At 38.0% G+C, this 20,767-nt stretch overlaps 1 protein-coding gene across 1 annotated transcript in view; it reads right to left on the reverse strand.

The window, feature by feature from the left end:
• Positions 1-20,767, reverse strand: part of CHM (CHM Rab escort protein) — a 210,795-nt gene that overhangs the window by 49,397 nt on the left and 140,631 nt on the right. Inside the window, exons 9-11 of the mRNA XM_032620454.1 lie at positions 20,262-20,339; positions 4,952-5,056; positions 4,482-4,545 (exon numbers count right to left, since the gene is read on the reverse strand). Of these exons, the coding sequence (XP_032476345.1) occupies positions 4,482-4,545; positions 4,952-5,056; positions 20,262-20,339 (247 nt within the window). The remainder of the gene's footprint in view (positions 1-4,481; positions 4,546-4,951; positions 5,057-20,261; positions 20,340-20,767) is intronic.

The raw sequence follows: 20,767 nt of genomic DNA on the forward strand, positions 1-20,767 counted from the left end.
GATTTTTGACTGGCCATGTCACATTGATAGCCTACCAAGGAAATGCCTACAAGTTCTGAAAATAGAAATTATTTTGACAATCATGACTATCTTACTGTCATTACCTGTATATACATTTTGGGTTTTACAATGTCTCAAAAATTGTGTTCTCCATATTCCTCTTAACTCCTTTTGCTGCTGTCTATGATAAAAAGTGTTGTACTTTAGCATTAAAGAGAGGAACCACTAAAACATGGATTTAACGTCATATGATAATTATCAAATGACTATGACTAAAAACATGTGTATAACTGGAAAGGTATCTTAAGGACTGTATCAACACGTAAGTACTTCTTTTGTTTCCTACAACTATCATCTATATTTTTTTAAAAAACTGAGATATAATCAGTGACCCCCTACTACAGTGCCTTCTGTCTGAACCCTGAGAATGTAACTGTCTTTAAATCTCAGAGAGATTATAACAGCCATCAAAAGATAATTCCTTCAACACTTTAATACCACTTCCATAAAATTTATCTAGACTGACACCTACTCTTTCCTCTAAGTCTCATCATTTTATCTGTGCTTCAAAAATTTAAAAAGGGGAAAAATTCATATAGGAAACAAAAAAAGGCAGGCCAGGTGTACATTTTAGATTGATCTCTCTGATGGCTATATGGAGGATAGAGTTATAGGAGACAAGATGAGAAGCAGGGTGACCAGTTAGAAGGAAGAGGTGATGAGTTCCAAAACTGGAGCAGTGAGAATAAGGATCAAGAGGAAAAGCAGACTGGAGCAACTTCTAGGATGTACAGTGACAAGGACCTGGAGGCTCATGAGATTTCAGAGATAGGAGGAAGAAATCGTTGTTGGAAGGATGTAAGTGCTTTCATGGAAGTAGGAAGCGATGGATGAGTAGTTTGGAGAGGGAAGACGGTGAGTTCAGCTCTGAGTATGTTCAGCTTGAGGAGTCCTTGGGACAGATGTCCAGTAGGAAATTTGGCCTGTGGGCCAAAAGTCCTGGGAGATATACAAGTGGAAGGCTGTCACCAACTTTTATGCAGAGTTGGAACCATGAGAGTACATGGAGTCAAGCAGCAAGTGTGCAAAGAGTAACAGATATGGTGGGCTGAGCTGAGAACCCCGAGGAAGTCCAATATTTAAGAGGAGGATAGAGCCCACAGAGGAGGCAGAGAGGGAATAGCCAGAGAGTTATGAGGAAAACCAGGAGAACACAGTGTCATGGAAGCCAAAGGAGTAGAGAGTTTCAAGAGAAAGGGAATAATCAACACTGTCAAATATACCAGAAAAGACCTAGTAAATAAAACCCCAAAAACGCCCTGTGGTCTTGACTAGTACAAAGTTATTAATAAACTTACCAAGAGAAACTATGGTAGGAATGTGAGGGTAGAAGCCAGGTTGGTCTAGAAATGAATGAGACGTAAGGAGCTGGAGGCAGCAAGTAGAGATACCATCTCAATAATATTGACAGGAGCAGGGGAGAGATTGGATACTAGCTACAGATGGGGGCAGACTCAAGGGAGCATTTTTCTGTTTGCCTTATTATTTTAATTTTTGGAACAGAAAATGCTAATACATGTGTATAGGTTGAGGGGAAGGTGCCAATAGTGGGGAGAGGCTAAAAATGTAGGAGAGAGAGCAGGCATACAGGGTGGTGTGGGTGCATGTGTGTGTCAAGTGTGCTGGTGAAAGGGCTTGGCCTTGGACAAGGAGGGGAGACCCCTCATTAGTCTCTGTGCTGGTGTACATAAGTTGTGGGTGGTCGGGCAGGAGGTCAAAGGGCACTGTGCTTAGTAGGTGTCCTTACTTTTCTCAGCAAAGTGATGGGGGAGAGTGAGAGGGCTAAAGGTGGGTAAAATAGTGAAAAGTTGGACTAGGCTCTGAGGGGAGAGGGCACTGTCTGAGCCAGTGAGGAGCTAACTGGTGGTGGGTACTGAGGGTCCTGCTGGATGAGGTTGGTGCCCCCAACACTGTGGTGGTGCCAGTCTGTCTGGCTGTACTGTTTTCCCAATCAGCCTTAGTGATCCAGGTGTAGATCCCAGCTTCATCCAGGTATGGGACTTTCCTCTGTGGGTGCAGAGGAAGAACATGGCTACACAGGAATTGAAGGTGTTGGAGAAAGAGCAGTTCAGAAGATCCACCGTGTGGTCTAGGACATGGAAAAGGAAAAGGGCAGAAGGGAGCTAGAAATCTCGGAGGAAACAGAGGGAACAAGGAATTGTACGTCTCTTTTAATAGGTCAATGAGTAGGCTGGGTGGGGGTAAGAGAATGAAAAAGCTGGAAGGATCAGAGCAGATTAATGCCACTGTAAACCCATGACCTCCAGATTTAATTGGACCCCTCAACACTGCCCAGCCATCTGACCACGAGACAGGTCACTCTCCACGGTGATTATTTTACACCCTTCCATGAGCTTTGACCCATCCCCACACTCATACCTCCATTCTCAGGAGATAACCTCACCTTGTAATTTAAAAAGTAAATAGAACCCATCAGATGGGAACTCCCAAACGTACAGATTCTCCTGCATTCACCCTCTTATTTCAAAGTGTCTCACATCCCATCTAAGGGCAATGTTTTTTACCTGTTCTCTGAATCCCATCCTCCCCAGTCTTTATCTGGACCTTGCTGAATCAATTATCCTCCTTTTCTCCTGGGAATCTTCAACCTCTCCCTCTCTACTGGCCCCATCCCCATCAGTTGAAATATACTCTAATACAGGGGGCCCCAACCCCCGGGCCACGGATGGGTACTGGTGTCTGTGGCCTGTTAGGAACTGGGCCACACAGCTGGAGGTGAGCGGCAGGCAAGCGAGTGAAGCTTCATCTGTATTTACAGCCGTTCCCGATTGCTCGCGTTACCGCCTGAGCTCCGCCTCCTATCAAATCAGTGGTGGCAATAGATTCTCATAGGAGCGCGAACCCTATTGTGAACTGCGCATGCGAGGGATCTAGGTTGCACACTCCTTATGAGAATCTAATGCCTGATGATCTGAGGTAGAGCTGAAGCGGTGATGCTAGCACTGGTGAACGGCTGCAAATACAGATTATCATTAGCAGAGAGGTTTGACTGCACAGAGACCATAATAAATCAATTGCTTGCAAACTCATATCAAAACCCTATCAGTGAGTCGCAAGTGAAAACAAGTTCAGGGCCCCCACTGATTCTGCCATATGGTGAGTTGTATAATTATTTCATTATATATTACAATGTAATAATAATAGAAATAAAGTGCACAATAAATGTAATGCGATTGAATCATCCCAAAACCATCCCCCCCACCCTGGTCCATGGAAAAACTGTCTTCCACGAAACTGGTCCCTGGTGCCAAAAGTGTTGGGGACTGCTGCTCTAATACTTTAAAGAAATGCCCTCTTCGCTTCCACATCCCGCTGCAGGAATCACTTCTTCCCTCTTACTCTTCCCAGCTTAGCTTCTTCAGAAGCATCTGTTTGCTCTCTTCACTTTTCTGCCTTTGTCATTCTTTGACCCATTCACAAAGCTTATGGTTTACTGGGAGCTACAGACAAGTAAACTAGCAACTACAGGACAGTGTGATGAGTGCTATGATTTTACCACTTCTCGCTCACACCTGTCACACTGTACTGTTGTTGCTATTTATCTGTCTGTATCTGTATCCTCTAGACTGCAAGCTATGAGGGCACAGATGCTATCATGGTCAGCACTATCTCCTCAGAACCCAGCACACTGGCTGGCATGTCGAAGGCACTCATTGTCTGCTGAATGATTAAATGAAAGTATTTGCACTCACTCGTAAAATTAACATATTTGCTTTATATAATACAAAGCTTCCAACTTAAGGAAATTTCGGAACCTATTTTTAGCAGTAGCATATAGGATAGGTCTGACAGTCACACTTACTAAGTAAGCTGATTTTATCAGTCCTGTAAATTATGGTCAGAAGGAGAAGGGGGCATACTTCTGGAATTTAAGTGTTCAAACTGAGGAAAAACCACAGGTATAAAGACACTTCTATCGAATCAGGGGTTATGAGGAGGAATGGGGTACCGAAATGAACCATGGTGATGAGGAAATGTCAGAACTGAAAACGTGTGCTGATATTCATTCACACCGGGCCCCTAATGGTGAGCTTACCACCACTGCTGTAGGACTGGTTACCATAAAGCCTTTTCCTCCAAGATTTTTAAATGCTTCTAAACGCTTTTCTTCTCATAGTAATATACTTTCAATTTCATAGAAATAGCTGTAAAAAAAACTACGATGATTTCAATATTCCTAGAATAAATCTGTTACATAAGATGCAATTATTTGTTCCACTGAAAGGAAATCTTTAAGAAACCAAAATTATTACATAATTGCCATTATGTGTTTTTAAAATGCATTAAATGTATTAGTACATATTGGTTAATATATTTTATTTCACCGATGTTAATTTACACATATTACCATGTAGATTAAGTTAGTAACATGCTATTAAAAAGTACAGAACTGGAATTACCTGTTGATCTGAATCTGTTTTTAGTACAGACCTATCCGTAATCAAGACTGCCCTGGAGATCTGCCTGTAATGCAGAAAACAGTTAATAAGTGACTCAGATTCCATGGATAAATTTCATTTATATAGCTATACAACCACCAGAAGGCATGTTTCAAAGAACTGTTATGATAAAAGTGTCACCTCTCCAAACCAAGTCAAGTTCTGCTTTAATCTATTCTTGGCTCATGAAAGGAGGATGTGTGACCTGGAGACAGACCCCAGCTGATGCAAAGGAGTCAACATTAGGCTAGGCTCCTCCCCAAAACCAGACCTTATAAGAGAACAGTGGTAACACACTGAATATATCTTTGGTTTGGTATACATTTGCATCTTACTTGAAGAACAGAGTCATACAGAAGTGTCAATGTAATCACACAGATGAATTTCCCCGTTTCACCCTCCCTTGCAGAGTGGCTGGAGGGGTGCCTTACCTGTATTGCACATGCGAGCATGTGTTCTCAGAAAAGTAACTGTCTTCCACAAGGAAATGCTTAGAGATTATTCTCTGACCAAACTGATCTATGATTGCTTTACATCTACGAAGAAGATAAGCACAGAAAAATAGTTCTCATTAATGATTACATAATTGAGAAAACGAACATAATCAGCTACCAATCTTGAATCTAAAACTAATGTCTTAAAAGACAAGATTTTAAAATTGCCTACAATTTCACATTTTTGACACAAAACTTCACTAAACTGCAGAATATACATTCTTGTTGCTATTTTGAAGTCTTTTAAACTATAAAATAAGTATAGACTAGAACTTATTTATTTTGAATGCTTAATAATAAGAATAAAGCTAGGACAAGTATTATTCTATAAGCTTTTCTAATGTTTAGGAACATAGAAGCTTTTTCTTTGTTTAGGAAACAGGCTTTTATTTTTTCCTTAACAGATCTAAGAAGAGGGGGAGGAAAAGTTGATTAAATATCTTGTTATATCATTCACAGTGTATAAAAGTCACTAAAGGCTTTTTATTTTTCTGTTAAGTGTCACTTTCTCTTTTGTTCAAGAATAGCTATCTTGTCCCACGTGTGATAATGTTTTAAACCAAAAAAATGGGATGGAGCTTCTTTTAATATCTGTTTCCACTTTACTCCAAAGGATGATCATATAAAGATTTCTTTCAAGTGCTGTTTCCAAATAAGGAAAACACTTATGCATGGACATTATCAGGTTTCTGTCATCTGATCTGTGTTGGGAAAATGAATCATATAGAACCCTCCACTGACCTTCTTTCAGTGTGTCTAGATAAAAGGATGAAAATTAGAATCCATCTCCTTACAGTGCCACAAGTTATAAATGTACTTTATAGGGCTCATTATCCAAACTAATGGACTAAGGGAAACATCCTTGAAATGGATTTACCAGCACTGACCAAGCCGGTATGCAATATTTCAGGAACTATATGCAAATGCCTGCATGTTTTCTATATCTTTTTATTATGGAAATAGCACAATTTACTTTTGTCACAGCTTTCCTTTCAGGACTAGAATTATTTTATTAGAAATACACTTATGTGTTGCTCCTCATAAAACGCAAGCAAATAATTTCAAACTTATGTCATATTTTAAATATACTGGTATACATTAAAATATGTTACATCACTCTAAAAATAAGCCAAGTAAGAGCTATTTACCAGGCATAAAGGCATTAACAGTAAAATGACAAATACCCAAGGCCAATTGTGAGAGGAATTTAATGTGTATTTCCTAAAGGCAGATTATGATATGCTGATATTCTTGAATAAATGGCATGCCACTGTCATCAGGATAGACTATGATATCTCGTGATGTTAGATATACATATTTTTAATCAATTAACTACATATTAATGAATGTTATATTACATTAATATTTAGGTGATTTTTTCCCCATCTCACCTTCATCCCACTTCCTTTCTCTTCCCCACTTATGTTTCTATGCATATCTCTTCACATTTCATTAAACTAGAGCTCTCACTTTATAATACTTAACTACATAGATATAAGGTATTTATACCTATTTTCCAAAATAAGTATTTAAAAACTGAAAGGCAAGTTACTCATTCAGTCTCCTGTTTTATTTATTTACTTATTTTTTTAAATTAAAAAAAAAATTGGGGGGCTGTGCCGCGAGGCTTGTGGGATCTTAGTTTCCTGACCAGGGGTCGAACCTGGGCTCTGGCAGTGAAAGTACCGAGCCCTAACCACTGGACCACCAGGGAATTCTCTCAGTCTCTTAAGACATTCATATATAATTTAAAACACAAGGTACTTTGGCGAGGGAAAAGAGAAATCTGCTGATCCATGATGAAGCATTGATCCTTATTTGTCCTGGAAACACTGACAAGCCTTTTTCTTACCTTTAACTCAGAGACTATACAAAGTCAAGAGGGAATAATCTGGGCAGAAAAAAGAGAGTGTAAAAATCTTCTATATCTTGATAGGGATTTGGGTTATACAGATTTATCATCTGTCAGCACTCAGGTAATGAACACTTAAGATTTCGGCACTTTAGGGACTTTCTTGGTGATCCAGTGGCTAAGACACTCCCAATTCAGGGGGCCCAGGTTCAATCTCTGGTCAGAGAACTAGACGCTACCTGCATGCTGCAACTAAAGAGCCCACATGCAGCAGTGAAGATCCTGCGTGCCACAACCAAGACCCAGCACAGCCTAAATAAATATTTAAAAAAAAAGATTTTTGCACTTTATCATATGTAAATATTATATCAAAAGAAAAAGCTGTAAACAAATATTAAACTCTAGTTAATGATATGTGTACTGAAGTGTTTAGGGTGAATTGTACTGATATCCGGAATTTACTGTGAAATGCTTAAAAATGGTGAATAGATGAACAGAGGGTGAATATTTGTGTAGACATATGATTAAGCAAGCATATTAAAATGATAACTGCAGAATCTAGGTGGTGGATATATAGGTGATCATCTTGAAATTCTTTCAACATTGGCACAGAGTTGAAAATTTTCACCATAAAATGTTGGAATCAAATTGAGAGAGGGAGTGATGTTAGTACAAATCTTGGACTCCAGTCTAAGTCTTTGCAAAGGGCTCCCATTTAAATAAACCACACAACTAAACCTTGCCCTCAAGCTTGTGGAGAGCTCCTTGCTTGTAGGCTTCCAAACACCAATGGGGCTGCTTTGGTGGTAGTTACACCTTTGGTGACATTTGGTTTCAGAAATTACGGTATTAGAACTACTGAGGACCACTCAAGAGGGAAGGATGGGTGCATGGAGATTGGGAAGCTCAACTATGCAAGCACAAATATGCCAATAAATGTGCCTCTTTATGCTGAAGCTTCTGGATGAAACAGTGATTCTTAGAGTAGAAGGAGGAGAAGGAAGCAAATCAGAATCACACCTGGGGGACTTTTTCAAATTATAAGTACCCCTGGAGATTCTGATAAGCTCCCAAATCCCAAGGAAGAATCACCATGTAGTGTGCCACAGTACTGTTGTATCGTTATGCTGTGCTAGGTGGAGAAAAGTCAAGAGCTATTGCTACAGAAAAAAATATTGATTTCTGCAGGAATTGAGGTGATGGTCACATATGCCTAGTCAGTCTGGTAGATGATAATACAACTTACCTGACAGTCTCACGCTAAAGTACTAAGGCTCTAGGCCTGAGCAAAGATGTTCAAACCAAAATACATTTAAGTAAGTGATAAGATTTGTTTTCCCCTCAGATGCTTACTTACTGTCATATATTAGGCCTAATTGGGAGAACAACAAGTAAAGGAATATTGATTTGGTACCTAGACTTAGACTTTGTATTACAAAGATTAATATAAAAAAATATGACATTCAAGTAATGAAAAACAACAAAATGAAACAGTGCTGCCAGAGACATTAAAATACCCCCTTGTCCACCCCTCCCACATGAACCTGAGGAAGCCATTAAAGATTAACAACATTCTGGATTTAGTTGAGGGCCTTGCTGAGCCTCATAAATAGTAAATTGAGGAGGAACATGACAGGAATTTCCAGTTACACGGACACAATGACCAAGCTGATCATAAGAATCACTGAAGCCAGACAGAACATTTCTAGAGCTGAGCTTTCTAAATCAACAAATCACAACGGTTATTCAGTTCTTGGTTCAATGACATGAGGAGATAAAGAGCAAAATGATGATAAGGAAGAAAACAATCAGCAAGATGAAAACTCTTTATCTGGAATTTGGCCCAGAAGATAAAAATAACATTAAAACAGGTATCCATTCTCTATAATCTTCAGAATTAATATCCCAACTGTTTTTATGATAAGGAATACATAAATCACATATGAAATCATAAAAAGGAAAATATATTAATTAAGGAAATTAGAAGATTCCCAGTAATTGAAGAAAACAAGATAATTCCCCCTACTCTCTATGCCCTTCCATACTTTCTCAAACACTTTAGTTCAAATGCCACCTCTTCGATGAAACCATTCCAAAATGCCTATTACTCATTTTTCTTGGGTAAAAATCTACTCCAATAGTCTCAAACATGATTATAATTCCAAACCTATGGTTCTCTGTTGTAATCAATCCCAAGCTCTGTATCCATATTTTTAACTGCCTATTACCTATTTTTTCTGGATAGGTAATAGACAGTTAAATCATAGCTCCTCACCTGCTCCCCCACTTGGAACCCCAGTCTCAGTTAATGGCATGACCAGCAGTTATAGAGTTTCCCTAGCTCAAAATCTCTCTTCCCACATCTAATCTGCTACTCAAAACTAGCCCCTTTTCTCCATCTCCACTGACACTGCCCTAGATTTTTGTTAAGTCTAATAAGACATTGGACTGCTTACACATTGGTAGCTTATTTGTTTGACATAGTGTGTGGCATAACAACCATGTGCCAAGCACTGTTCTAAGAGGTGAAAGCTTGGGGGGGAGGGGCAGAGTATCAGGGAATGCTCTTTGGAGGAAGTGATACATTAGCTGCTTTTGAAGCAGTTAAAACCAGTTAAAACAAGCAAATAAGAAGAACATTTCAGTAGAAGGGCAGCATCTGCAGGGGTTACAGAGGCAAGTAAGAGAAGTACAGGGAGGGAACCACAAGCAGTTCAGTGTTACTGACAATAAAATGGAAGCAGAGAGAGAAGAGAGATGAGCTGAGAGAGGCAGGCAAAGGTCAGACCCCAGAGTCTCATGTGTCATGTAAAAGGGTCTCAGACTTCATTCTGAAGTGATATAAAGTCACTGAAACTTTTTACATAGGGAGGGACAAAGGCAGATCTGCATACTGAACAGATCTCAATGTGTAATTATCTCACTAATTTATTTGTTCCTTAATGTCCCCCAGTAGACTCTAAGCTCCACGAGAACAAAGACCATGATTGTCTTATTCTGTGCTGTATCTCCAGTGCCTGGCACGCAGATAACAACTGTTCATGGATGACTGAATAGATGGATGGATGATGGAAGTATTCCATGTACATGAATAGTGCAGAGACAGAAACAAAGATATAGAATCTCTGATTTAGCAGGTAAAGAATCTCTTTCCATCACAGTGCTTCTTCCAAATCACTTCCAATCACAGAACTTGTTAAAGTTCACTCATCTAGTAAGTGGGGAAGCCAGGGTACAGATCCAGGCCTACCTGACCTTAGAGCTTGTAATCTTTGTACACAAGGGCAAGATTCATGTTTTATTTATCTCTTTATCCCCACAGCAACTAGCATGTGGGTTGGTGGAGGTTAAATATCTAGAATATTACCACTATCATTTTGCAAATAGGACATACTAAAATCAGAAATTCAGCAATTTTCCTACAATGACAAATGGTATTAAGAATCAGTCACCTCACGCTTGGTCTAACATACTATTCATTACTAACTTCCAAGTACCTGGGAAAGGTAGAGTTATTCCTGACATCAGAGAAAAAGATATCTCAAGAAATAGTAATAGTAGGAAATCTAGTAAGTGAGACAGCTGAAGTTCACAAGAACACTAGCTGAAGTAATTAGATTCAGACTACTGGTTACAGACATGTCTGGTCCAAGGTCATCCATACCCTACCCTAATATCAAATACTACACTGCTAAATGGCCAAATCTAATGTACAGGAGTTTTACATGGTCAGCACTGCTGCAAAGAAAAAGAAAGCTGCTCAACAAGAGCATTCAGTGTCTCCAGAAACAGTCAACAGAGGGGTTCAGTATTAGAACTTAATAAGAGGGTAGAGAAAAGAACTACTGATACCCATGTCCTCTAAAAATTAGTAAAGCAGAGTCAATGGATAATATAGCCAAGAGAGCACAGTCAATGTAGATCTTAGGAGAGCAAATTAAACAAAAATGAAAAATAAGACAACACAAGTTTTTCTTATGAAAAAGAAATACTTTGAAGACCAGGTTCAAGATGACGGAGAAGAAGGACGTGTTCTCACTCCTTCTTGAGAGACCACCAGAATCACAACTAACTGCTGAACAATCATCGACAGGAAGACACTGGAACTCACCATAAAGGATACCCCACATCCAAAGACAAAGGAGAAGCCACAGTGAGATGGTAGAGGGGCGCAATCACAATAAAATCAAATCCCATAACTGCTGGGTGGGTGACTCACAAACTGGAGAACACTTATATCACAGAAGTCCACCCACTGGAGTGAAGGTTCTGAGTCCCACATAAGGCTTCCCAACCTGGGGGTCCGGCAAAGGGAGGAGGAATTCCTAGAGAATCAGAATTTGAAGGCTAGCAGGATTTGATTGCAGGACTTTGACAGGACTGGGGGAAACAGAGACTCCATTCTTGGAAGGCACATACAAAGTAGTGTGTGCATCGGGACCCAGAGGAAGGAGCAGTGACCCCATAGGAGACTGAACCAGACCTATCTGCTAATGTTGGAGGGTCTTCTGCAGAGGCAGGGGGTGGCTGTGTCTCACTGAGAGGACAAAGACACTGGCAGCAGAAGTTCTGGGAAGTTACTTATTGGCATGAGCCCTCCCAGAGTCCACCATTAGCCCCACCAAAGAGCCTGAGTAGGCTCCAGTGTTGGGTCCTCTCAGGCCAAACAGCCAACAGGGAGGGAACCCAGCCCCACCCAACAGCAGACAAATGGATTAAAGTTTACTGACCTCTGCCCACCAGAGCAACAGCCAGCTCTACCCACCACCAGTCCCTCCCATCAGGAAACTTGCACAAGCCTCTTAGACACTCTCATCCACCAGAGGGCAGACAGCAGAAGCAAGAAGAACTACAATCCTGCAGCCTGTGGAACAAAAACCACATTCACAGAAAGACAAGATGAAAAGGCAGAGGCCTATGTACCAGATGAAGGAAAAAGATAAAACCCCAGAAAAACAACTAAATGAAGTGGAGATAGGCAACTTTCCAGAAAAATAATTCAGAAAAATGATAGTGAAGATGACCCAGGACCTCGGAAAAAGAATGGAAGCAAAGATCGAGAAGGTGCAAGAAATGTTTAACAAAGACCTAGAAGAATTAAAGAACAAACAAACAGAGATGAACAATACAATAACTGCAATGAAAAAAACACTAGAAGGAATCAACAGCAGAATAACTGAGGCAGAAGAATGGATAAGTGACATGGAAGACAGAATGGTGGAATTCACTGCTGTGGAACAGAAAAAAGAAAAAAGAATGAAAAGAAATGAAGACAGTCTAAGAGACCTCTGGGACAACATTAAACACAACAACATTTGCATTACAGGTGTCCCAGAAGGAGAAGAGAGAGAGAAAGGACCCGAGAAAATATATGAAGAGATTATAGTTGAAAACTTCCCTAACATAGGGAAAGAAATAGCCACCAAAGTACAGGAAGTGCAGAAAGTCCCAAACAGGATAAACCCAAGGAGAAACATGCCGAGACACATAGTAATCAAATTGGCAAAAATTAAAGACAAAGAAAAATTACTGAAAGCAGCAAGGGAAAAAGGACAAATAACATACAAGGGAACTCCCATAAGGTTAACAGCAGATTTCTCAGCAGAAACTCTACAAGCCAGAAGGGAGTGGCATGACATACTTAAAGTGATGAAAGAGAAGAACCTACAACCAAGATTACTCTACCCGGCAAAGATCTCATTCAGATTTGGAGAAATCAAAAGCTTTACAGACAAGCAAAAACAAAGAGAATTCAGCACCACCAAACCAGCTCTACAACAAATGCTAAAGGAACTTCTCTAAGTGGGAAACACAACAGAAGAAAAGGACCTACAAAAACAAACCCAAAACAATTAAGAAAATGGTAATAGGAAAATACATATTGATAATTATCTTAAATATGAATGGATTAGATGCTCCAACCAAAAGACACAGGCTCACTGAATGGATATAAAAACAAGACCCATATATATGCTATCTACAAGAGACCCACTTCAGACCTAGGGACACGTACAGCTTGAAAGTGAGGGGATGGAAAAAGATTTTCCATGCAAATGGAAACCAAAAGAAAGCTGGAGTAGCTATACTCATATCAGATAAAATAAACTTTAAAATAAAGAATGGTACAAGAGACAAGGAAGGACACTACATAATGATTAAGGGATCAATCCAGGAAGAAGATAAAACAATTAGAAATATATATGCACCCAACACAGGAGCACCTCAATACACAAGGCAAATGCTAACAGCTAAAAAAGAGGAAATCAACAGTAACACAATAATAGTGGGGGACTTTAACACCTCACTTACACCAATGGACATTATCCAAACAGAAATTTAATAAGGAAACACAAGCTTTAAATGACATTACAGACCACACAGATTTACGTGATATTTATAGGACATTCCACGCAAAAACAGCAGATGACACTTTCTTCTCAAGTACGCACGGAACATTCTCCAGGATAGATCACATCTTGGGTCACAAATCAAGCATCAGTAAATTTAAGAAAATTGAAATCATATCAAGCATCTTTTCTGACCACAACGCTATGAGATTAGAAATCAATTACAGGGAAAAATACGTAAAAAACACAAACACACGGAGGCTAAACAATACGTTACTAAATAACCGAGAGATCACTGAATCAAAGTGGAAATCAAAAAATACCTAGAGACAAATGACAATGAAAACACGATGATCCAAAACCTATGGGATGCAGCAAAAGCAGTTCTAAGAGGGAAGTTTATAGCAATAGAAGCCTACCTCAAGAAACAAGAAAAATCTCAAATAAACAATCTAACCTTACACCTAAAGGAACTAAAGAAAGAAGAACAAACAAAACCCAGTTAGCAGAAAGAAAGAATTCATAAAGATCAGAGCAGAAATAAATGAAATAGAAACAAAGAAAACAATAGCAAAGATCAATACAACTAAAAGCTGGTTCTTTGAGAAGATAAACAAAATTGATAAACCATTAGCCAGACTCATCAAGAAAAAGAGGGAGAGGACTCAAATCAATAAAATTAGAAATGATAAAGGAGAAGTTACAACAGACATTGCACAAATACAAAGCATCCTAAGAGACTACAACAAGCAACTCTATGTTAATGAAATGGACAACCTGGAAGAAATGGCCAAATTCTTAGAAAGGTATAACCTTTCAAGACTGAACCAGGAAGTAATAGAAAATATAAACAGACCAATCACAAGTAGTGAAATTGAAACTGTGATTAAAATCTTCCAACAAACAAAAGTCCAGGACCAGATGGCTCCACAGGTGAATTCTACTAAACATTTAGAGAAGAGCACACACCCAACCTTCTCAAACTCTTCCAAAAAATTGCAGAAGAAGGAAGACTCCCAAATTCATTCTATGGGGCCACCACACCCTGATACCACAACCAGACAAAGATACTACAGAAAAAAAAATTACAGACTAATATCACTGATGAATATAGATGCAAAAATCCTCAACAAAATACTAGCAAACAAATCCAACAACACATTAAAAGGACCATACATCATGATCAAGTGGGATTTATCCAAGGGATGCAAGGATTCTTCAATATACACAAATCAATCAATGTGATACACCATATTAACAAATTGAAGAATAAAAACCATATGATCATCTCAATAGATGCAGAAAAAGCTTTCGACAAAATTCAACACCCATTTATGATAAAAACTCTCAAGAAAATGGGCATAGAGGGAACCTACCTCAACATAATAAAGGCCATATACGTCAAACCCACAGCAAACATCATTCTCAATGAGGAAAAACTGAAAGCATTTCCTCTAAGATCAGGAACAAGACAAGGATGTCCACTCTCGCCACTATTATACAACATAGTTTTGGAAGTCCTAGCTATGGCAATCAGAGAAGAAAACGAAATAAAAGGAATCCAAATTGGAAAAGAAGAAGTAAAACTGTCACTGTTTACCCATGACATGATACTATACATAGAGAATACTAACGATGTCACCAGAAAACTACTAGAGCTAATCAATGAATTTGGTAAAGTAGCAGGATACAAAATTAATGCACAGAAATCTCTTGCATTCCTATACATTAATGATGAAAAATCTGAAAGAGAAATCAAGGAAACACTCCCATTTACCATTACAACAAAAAGAATAAAATATCTAGGAACAAACCTACCTAGGGAGACAAAAGACCTGTATGCAGAAAACTATAAGACATTGATGAAAGAAATTAAAGATAATACAAACAGATGGAGAGATATCCCATGTTCTTGGATTGGAAGAATGAATATTGTGAAAATGACTATACTACCCAAAGCAATCTACAGATTCAACGCAATCCCTATCAAATTCCCAATGGCATTTTTTACAGAACTAAAACGAAAACCTTAAAATTTGTATGGAGACACAAAAGACCCTGAATAGCCAAAGCAGTCTTGAGGGAAAAAAACGGAGGCGGAAGAATCAGACTCCCTGACTTCAGACTATACTACAAAGCTACAGTAATCAAGACAATATGGTACTGGCACAAAAACAGAAATATAGATCAATGGAACAGGATAGACAGCCCAGAGGTAAACCCATGCACCTATGGTCAACTAATCTATGACAAAGGAGGCAAGGATATGCAATGGAGAAAAGCCAGTCTCTTCAATAACTGGTGCTGGGAAAACTGGACAGCTACATGTATAAGAATGAAATTAGAACACTCCCTAACACCATAAACAAAAATAAACTCAAAATGGATTAGAGACGTAAATGTAAGACCAGACACTATAAAACTCTTAGAGGAAAACATAGGAAGAGCACTCTTTGACATAAATCATAGCAAGATCTCTTTTGATCCATCTCCTAGAGTAATGGAAATAAAAACAAAAATAAACAAATGGGACCTAATGAAACTTAAAAGCTTTTGCAAAGCAAAGGAAACTACAAACAAGACGAAAAGACAACCCTCAGAATGGGAGAAAATACCTGCAAATGAATCAATGGACAAAGGATTAATCTCCAAAATATATAAACAGCTCATGCAGCTCAATATTAAAAAAACAAAAAACCCAATCAAAAAATGGGCAGAAGACCTAAACAGACATTTCTCCAAAGAAGACATACAGATGGCCAAGAAGCATATGAAAAGCTCCTCAACATTACTAATTATTAGAGAAATGCAAATCAAAACTACAATGAGGTTATCACTTCACACCAGTTAGAATGGGCATCATCAGAAAATCTACAAACGATAAATGCTGGAGAGGGTGTGGAGAAAAGGGAACCTCTTGCACTGTTGGTGGGAATGTAAATTGATACAGCCACTATGGAGAACAGTATGGTGGTTCCCTAAAAAACTAAAAGTAGAACTACCATACAACCCAGCAATCCCACTACTGGGCATATACCCTGAGAAAACCATAATTCATAAAGACACATACACCACAATGTTCGCTGCAGCACTATTAACAATAGCCAGGTCATGGAAGCAACCTAAATGCCCATCAACAGATGAATGGATAAAGAAGATGTGGTACATATATATACAATGGAATATTACTCAGTCATAAGAAGGAACGAAATTGGGTCATTTGTAGAGACATGGATGAATCTAGAGACTGTCTTACAGAGTGAAGTATGTCAGAAAGAGAAAAACAAATATTGTATATTAATGCATACATGTGGAACCTAGAAAAATGGCCCTGGTTGGCAGGGCAGAAATTTAGACACAGATGTAGAGAACAAACTTATGTACACCAAGGGGGGAAAGCAGCGGGTGGTGGTGGTGGTGGTGGTGTGATGAACTGGGAGATTGGGATTGACATATAAACACTAATGTGTATAAAATGGATAACTAAAAAGAACCTGCTGTATGAAAAAATAAATAAAATAACATTCAAAAATTTAAAAGAATAAATAAACCTTGACCTTTGGGGAAAAAAATGAAAAATAAGATCTAGCTGAAAATAAGCATGCATTTAGTTACATATTCCATATTTCTCCTCTCAACATTGGTATGATACTTTGATGTGTAATCACCACACTAAACTCAATGCTATGATCATTTATGCTTCTATCAGGTTTCCTCAGTGAAAGGTGAAAAGAAAAGCACAAAAAAGGCTATCATCAGTTTTTAATCTTCGTTCATTCATTTAACACAAAGCTACTGCGTATAATGGGTGATCAGAACCTGCCTTGGTTCTGGAGATAAAGAAGTGAGACCCTGACTTTTCTTAGGGTGAATTTACAATCATAAAAGGGGACCTGAGTTGGGGGGCTGGGTTCTGATCTAGTCTGTGGGATCAGGAAATAAACTTAGACCTTAGACCTGAAGCATGGTTAGCTCTTAACTACACCAAAGAGTAAAGGGGATGTCAAGTGTTCCTTATAGGAAAATTGGGGGAAAAAAGGCAATCTAAAACCATAAGGAGACAAATACAAACATCTGCAGATTCCTTGATTAATATGCCAATTACACTTAGAATAAACAATTAGTCAACCTGGATTGCTTAAAAAGAAATGTATGCTGGATATGCCCAAATATAAACTCAAGTTTTTCCCCTCAAAAAATTATCCCTCACTTTATATTCAAGTCCTAACAAAACATCTCCTATTACTGGTAGGTCTCTCAATTATTTGATTTTGAATGACAAAATAGTATTTGGGAAAGATACATTAGCCTGAGTCACCTTCAATCAATGCTAGCTTTAGATGTTTATAGAGACTCTTTGAGTTGATAGAATGGATATTTTAAAGAAGCAAAATTTCATAATTACTAGCAAAGATATGAATTTACAATTTTGAAGTACTGGTTGTCTCTTAAAAGAAACCTTTTAAAGATCCCATACACAATTTAGTATAGTGAGAATACTGTAGATATCATGAATATTATAAATGCAGGTCAAAGTTTTAACTGTCCCACTATTAAGGAATTAAATAGTTATGACTTGGAATAAGTTTTCCAGCATGAGAATCATATGCAGAATACAAAATGGCTGTATCTTAACCACCCCAAGACAGACAAGAAAAAGATATTCACTGGAAAACTGAGGTTCTAGTAAAATAATAATAAACAGCATAAGTAGACATCTTGCTATTTCATTTACATTCATTAAAGTAGACACATACAAGTTGTTTGAACATTTTTTTCAATTTCTCACTGGGATTGAAGATAACCCAGTATGTGAGAATGCACTACATTTGGGCATATAAAACATCTTAAAATAACTTACTTCTAAGTGTTAAGGAGAAACTAAGTACTTTCAGTAACTCAACTGAAGCATGTCATAGCTGGAGGAGACTCGAAAACTACTGCAGAGTCCATCTAACTCATCTTGCAGATAAGGGAACTGGCCCAGAGAAAACTGACTTGTGTCCACTGTCACTCATGGCAGTGACAGAGTTCCATGTCTTCTTTCACTCCAGGGTTACCTGACCATTGCATGCCTTCAGAGTCGTTAGAGAATAACTGTTATGTTTGAGGTCCTTCTACAAAGATGTAAAAGAAATGAATTAAGACCTAGAGTCCCCAGTCCATCATGGAACATAGTACCACTGGCTAAATCCTGAACTTTACCTTACAGATCAGTGTTTCTTAGTGTCATCTAAGGAGAACCTACATTATATTCATTTGGGGGTGTTCCTTAAAACTGAAAATTCCCTGGCTCCACTCTAAGCACATTATCCAATTTCACTCTCTCAGCGTGAGGCACAGAAATGTGTATTTTTTTTAAACAAGTTTACCTAGTGATTCATAGGCACATTAAAATTTGAAAACTACCAAACTTTGGTCGTTAGACCCTTAGCCCTCAGCTATCTGTTGCAACTGAAATCTGCAGCAGACCACAAAGAAGAGTTCTTCTGTTCAGAGTTTGTAATAAAAACTAAGTCAAAGTTAAGGTAAATGTAGCCTTTAGTTCAACAGATGTTTTTACTGTACTAACATATCCTTTTTTTTTTTAAACAAACATGAGCCATGCAAATTCTTCATGTCACTAAAAGTTACGTGTAGGACTGGAATGAGGCCCCCAAAAGGTAAAAGAATCTAAGTAAATAAACACCAAACAAGCAATTCATTATCTGCCTTTCCATCATGGGTACATACTCATGCTTCAAAATGAATGCATAAGGAAAAATGACTCTAAGAGTCATAAAGACAACTATTCCTTCATGAACCTCCACAGAGCCCTTCACGCATCAATATATGAGTATCTTGGGCCTTCAGAGTGGATTTTTTCACTGTAGATTATCATGCTTCATTTACGTAGTACCTTTCTGTTAAATTGCTAAAAGTAAATTATAAGCCTTTAAACCATGTGCCTGTTTTATCTTATAGTAGAGAATTACTTTTCTAAAGCAAATTCACTGTTTAACTATTACATATTCTAGTTGAATTTGTTCTCCACAATATCTTGAAATACTAGTAGTGCACTATAACTGGCTTGTAAGAAGTTAACAGACATTTTATGCCACTTAGACTATAGAGAATTACTGTAAAATGAAAAAAAATACCTAAAAATTTATATTTTTAAGCTTCCAGTTCAAGATATTAAGGTATTTTATGACCTGAAAAATACTATTTCTTTATATACCCCTAAAAACAGTCACACAAGAGATATAGGTCAGTATATGTTTAAGAACATATAACAAAAAAGAAAAATACATAGTAAATTAAATAGCTCCTAAAACTTGATCCAGTTGACCCATTTAAGTTTCAATGTAAAACCCAGATATCGAAGAATACTACTTATTTAGTGTAATTTAGACAACAGCATATGCTAGTAACTAAATAATAAATCCTAGAAAAATATAGCTGAAATATAAAAATACACAGATAAATAGACTGTGCTCAGCTTTCTTTAAAAAAGCAGGTACATCCTTATTTCAATCCTAAACCAGACTGCAGACCTGATACGGTTGTAAAATAATTTATCCTCAGATAACAGGGCAGCATAGTTTATGACAACAATCTACCTAAAAACTCATTAAAGTCTTTTCTCTTGGAGTGACATGCATTATCAGCACAGATTAATCTGATGAGTCTTTAGGTGAGCTCCATTTTTAAAAATGCAATAACAGAGGGCTTTGTTGTCATCTGATGAAAATCAATTAGAGGAGGTAAGGCCATAAGGAAAACTAACATCACTCATCACCCACCCCCGGCAGCTGAAATGATTTGTCTTCCAAGCTTGGATGATCAGGAGCTATAGTCATATTGTAGGGAAATTAATTTAGTTTCTATATTCTGAACTCACTTTCCTTGTTCTGGAGGATGTAAACACAAATTACTTTTAATCAAGGTTGATATGCTATTAATACCAAGGAGGATCTTTGAAGAATCATTTTTTAAAAATCGAATTTAGCATTTTTCACTTGTGCTTGGGATGTAAATATAGGAAGGTAACTTATATCATCCTCACTTTCCAGATTCTTTGTCCACGACAAGGCACTGTACCAAATGGCGAAGACAATAGATTCCACCAAACACTGCACACATCCTAGGAAGAGAATAGGAAAATGAGGATTAGAATTCTTGAGTTCAAAATTAGGGTAACGTAATATTCTTGTAAATATTTAACATTTAATAAATTTAATTGGTCTTAGAGAAAAAAGATTTTGACAATTTATTACCTTTTCTATCATGGTATTAAGAATCTCTCAGAGGTAAGATTAGTAATATTTTAATGCAGCACAGGTAATAGTGCTAATAATACAATGTGGAAGCCTAGAATTGAGACCAAGCCAAAAGTGTCCCTAAGCAAAGTTCAGCTACCCCCAACACCAAACCAGCTACTGACTGAGATACATAGGCTACAAATAGCCTCAAGAGGTGATGAATTAGACCCCCCCCCCCCAACAGAAGTGACCGCAAATAAATGTTAAGGAAGAAACAAGCAGGGAAAGCTCTGGAGATTTACCATAAAAG

This window comes from Phocoena sinus, chromosome X (genome assembly GCF_008692025.1).
Source record: "Phocoena sinus isolate mPhoSin1 chromosome X, mPhoSin1.pri, whole genome shotgun sequence".
Lineage (NCBI taxonomy): Eukaryota > Metazoa > Chordata > Mammalia > Artiodactyla > Phocoenidae > Phocoena > Phocoena sinus.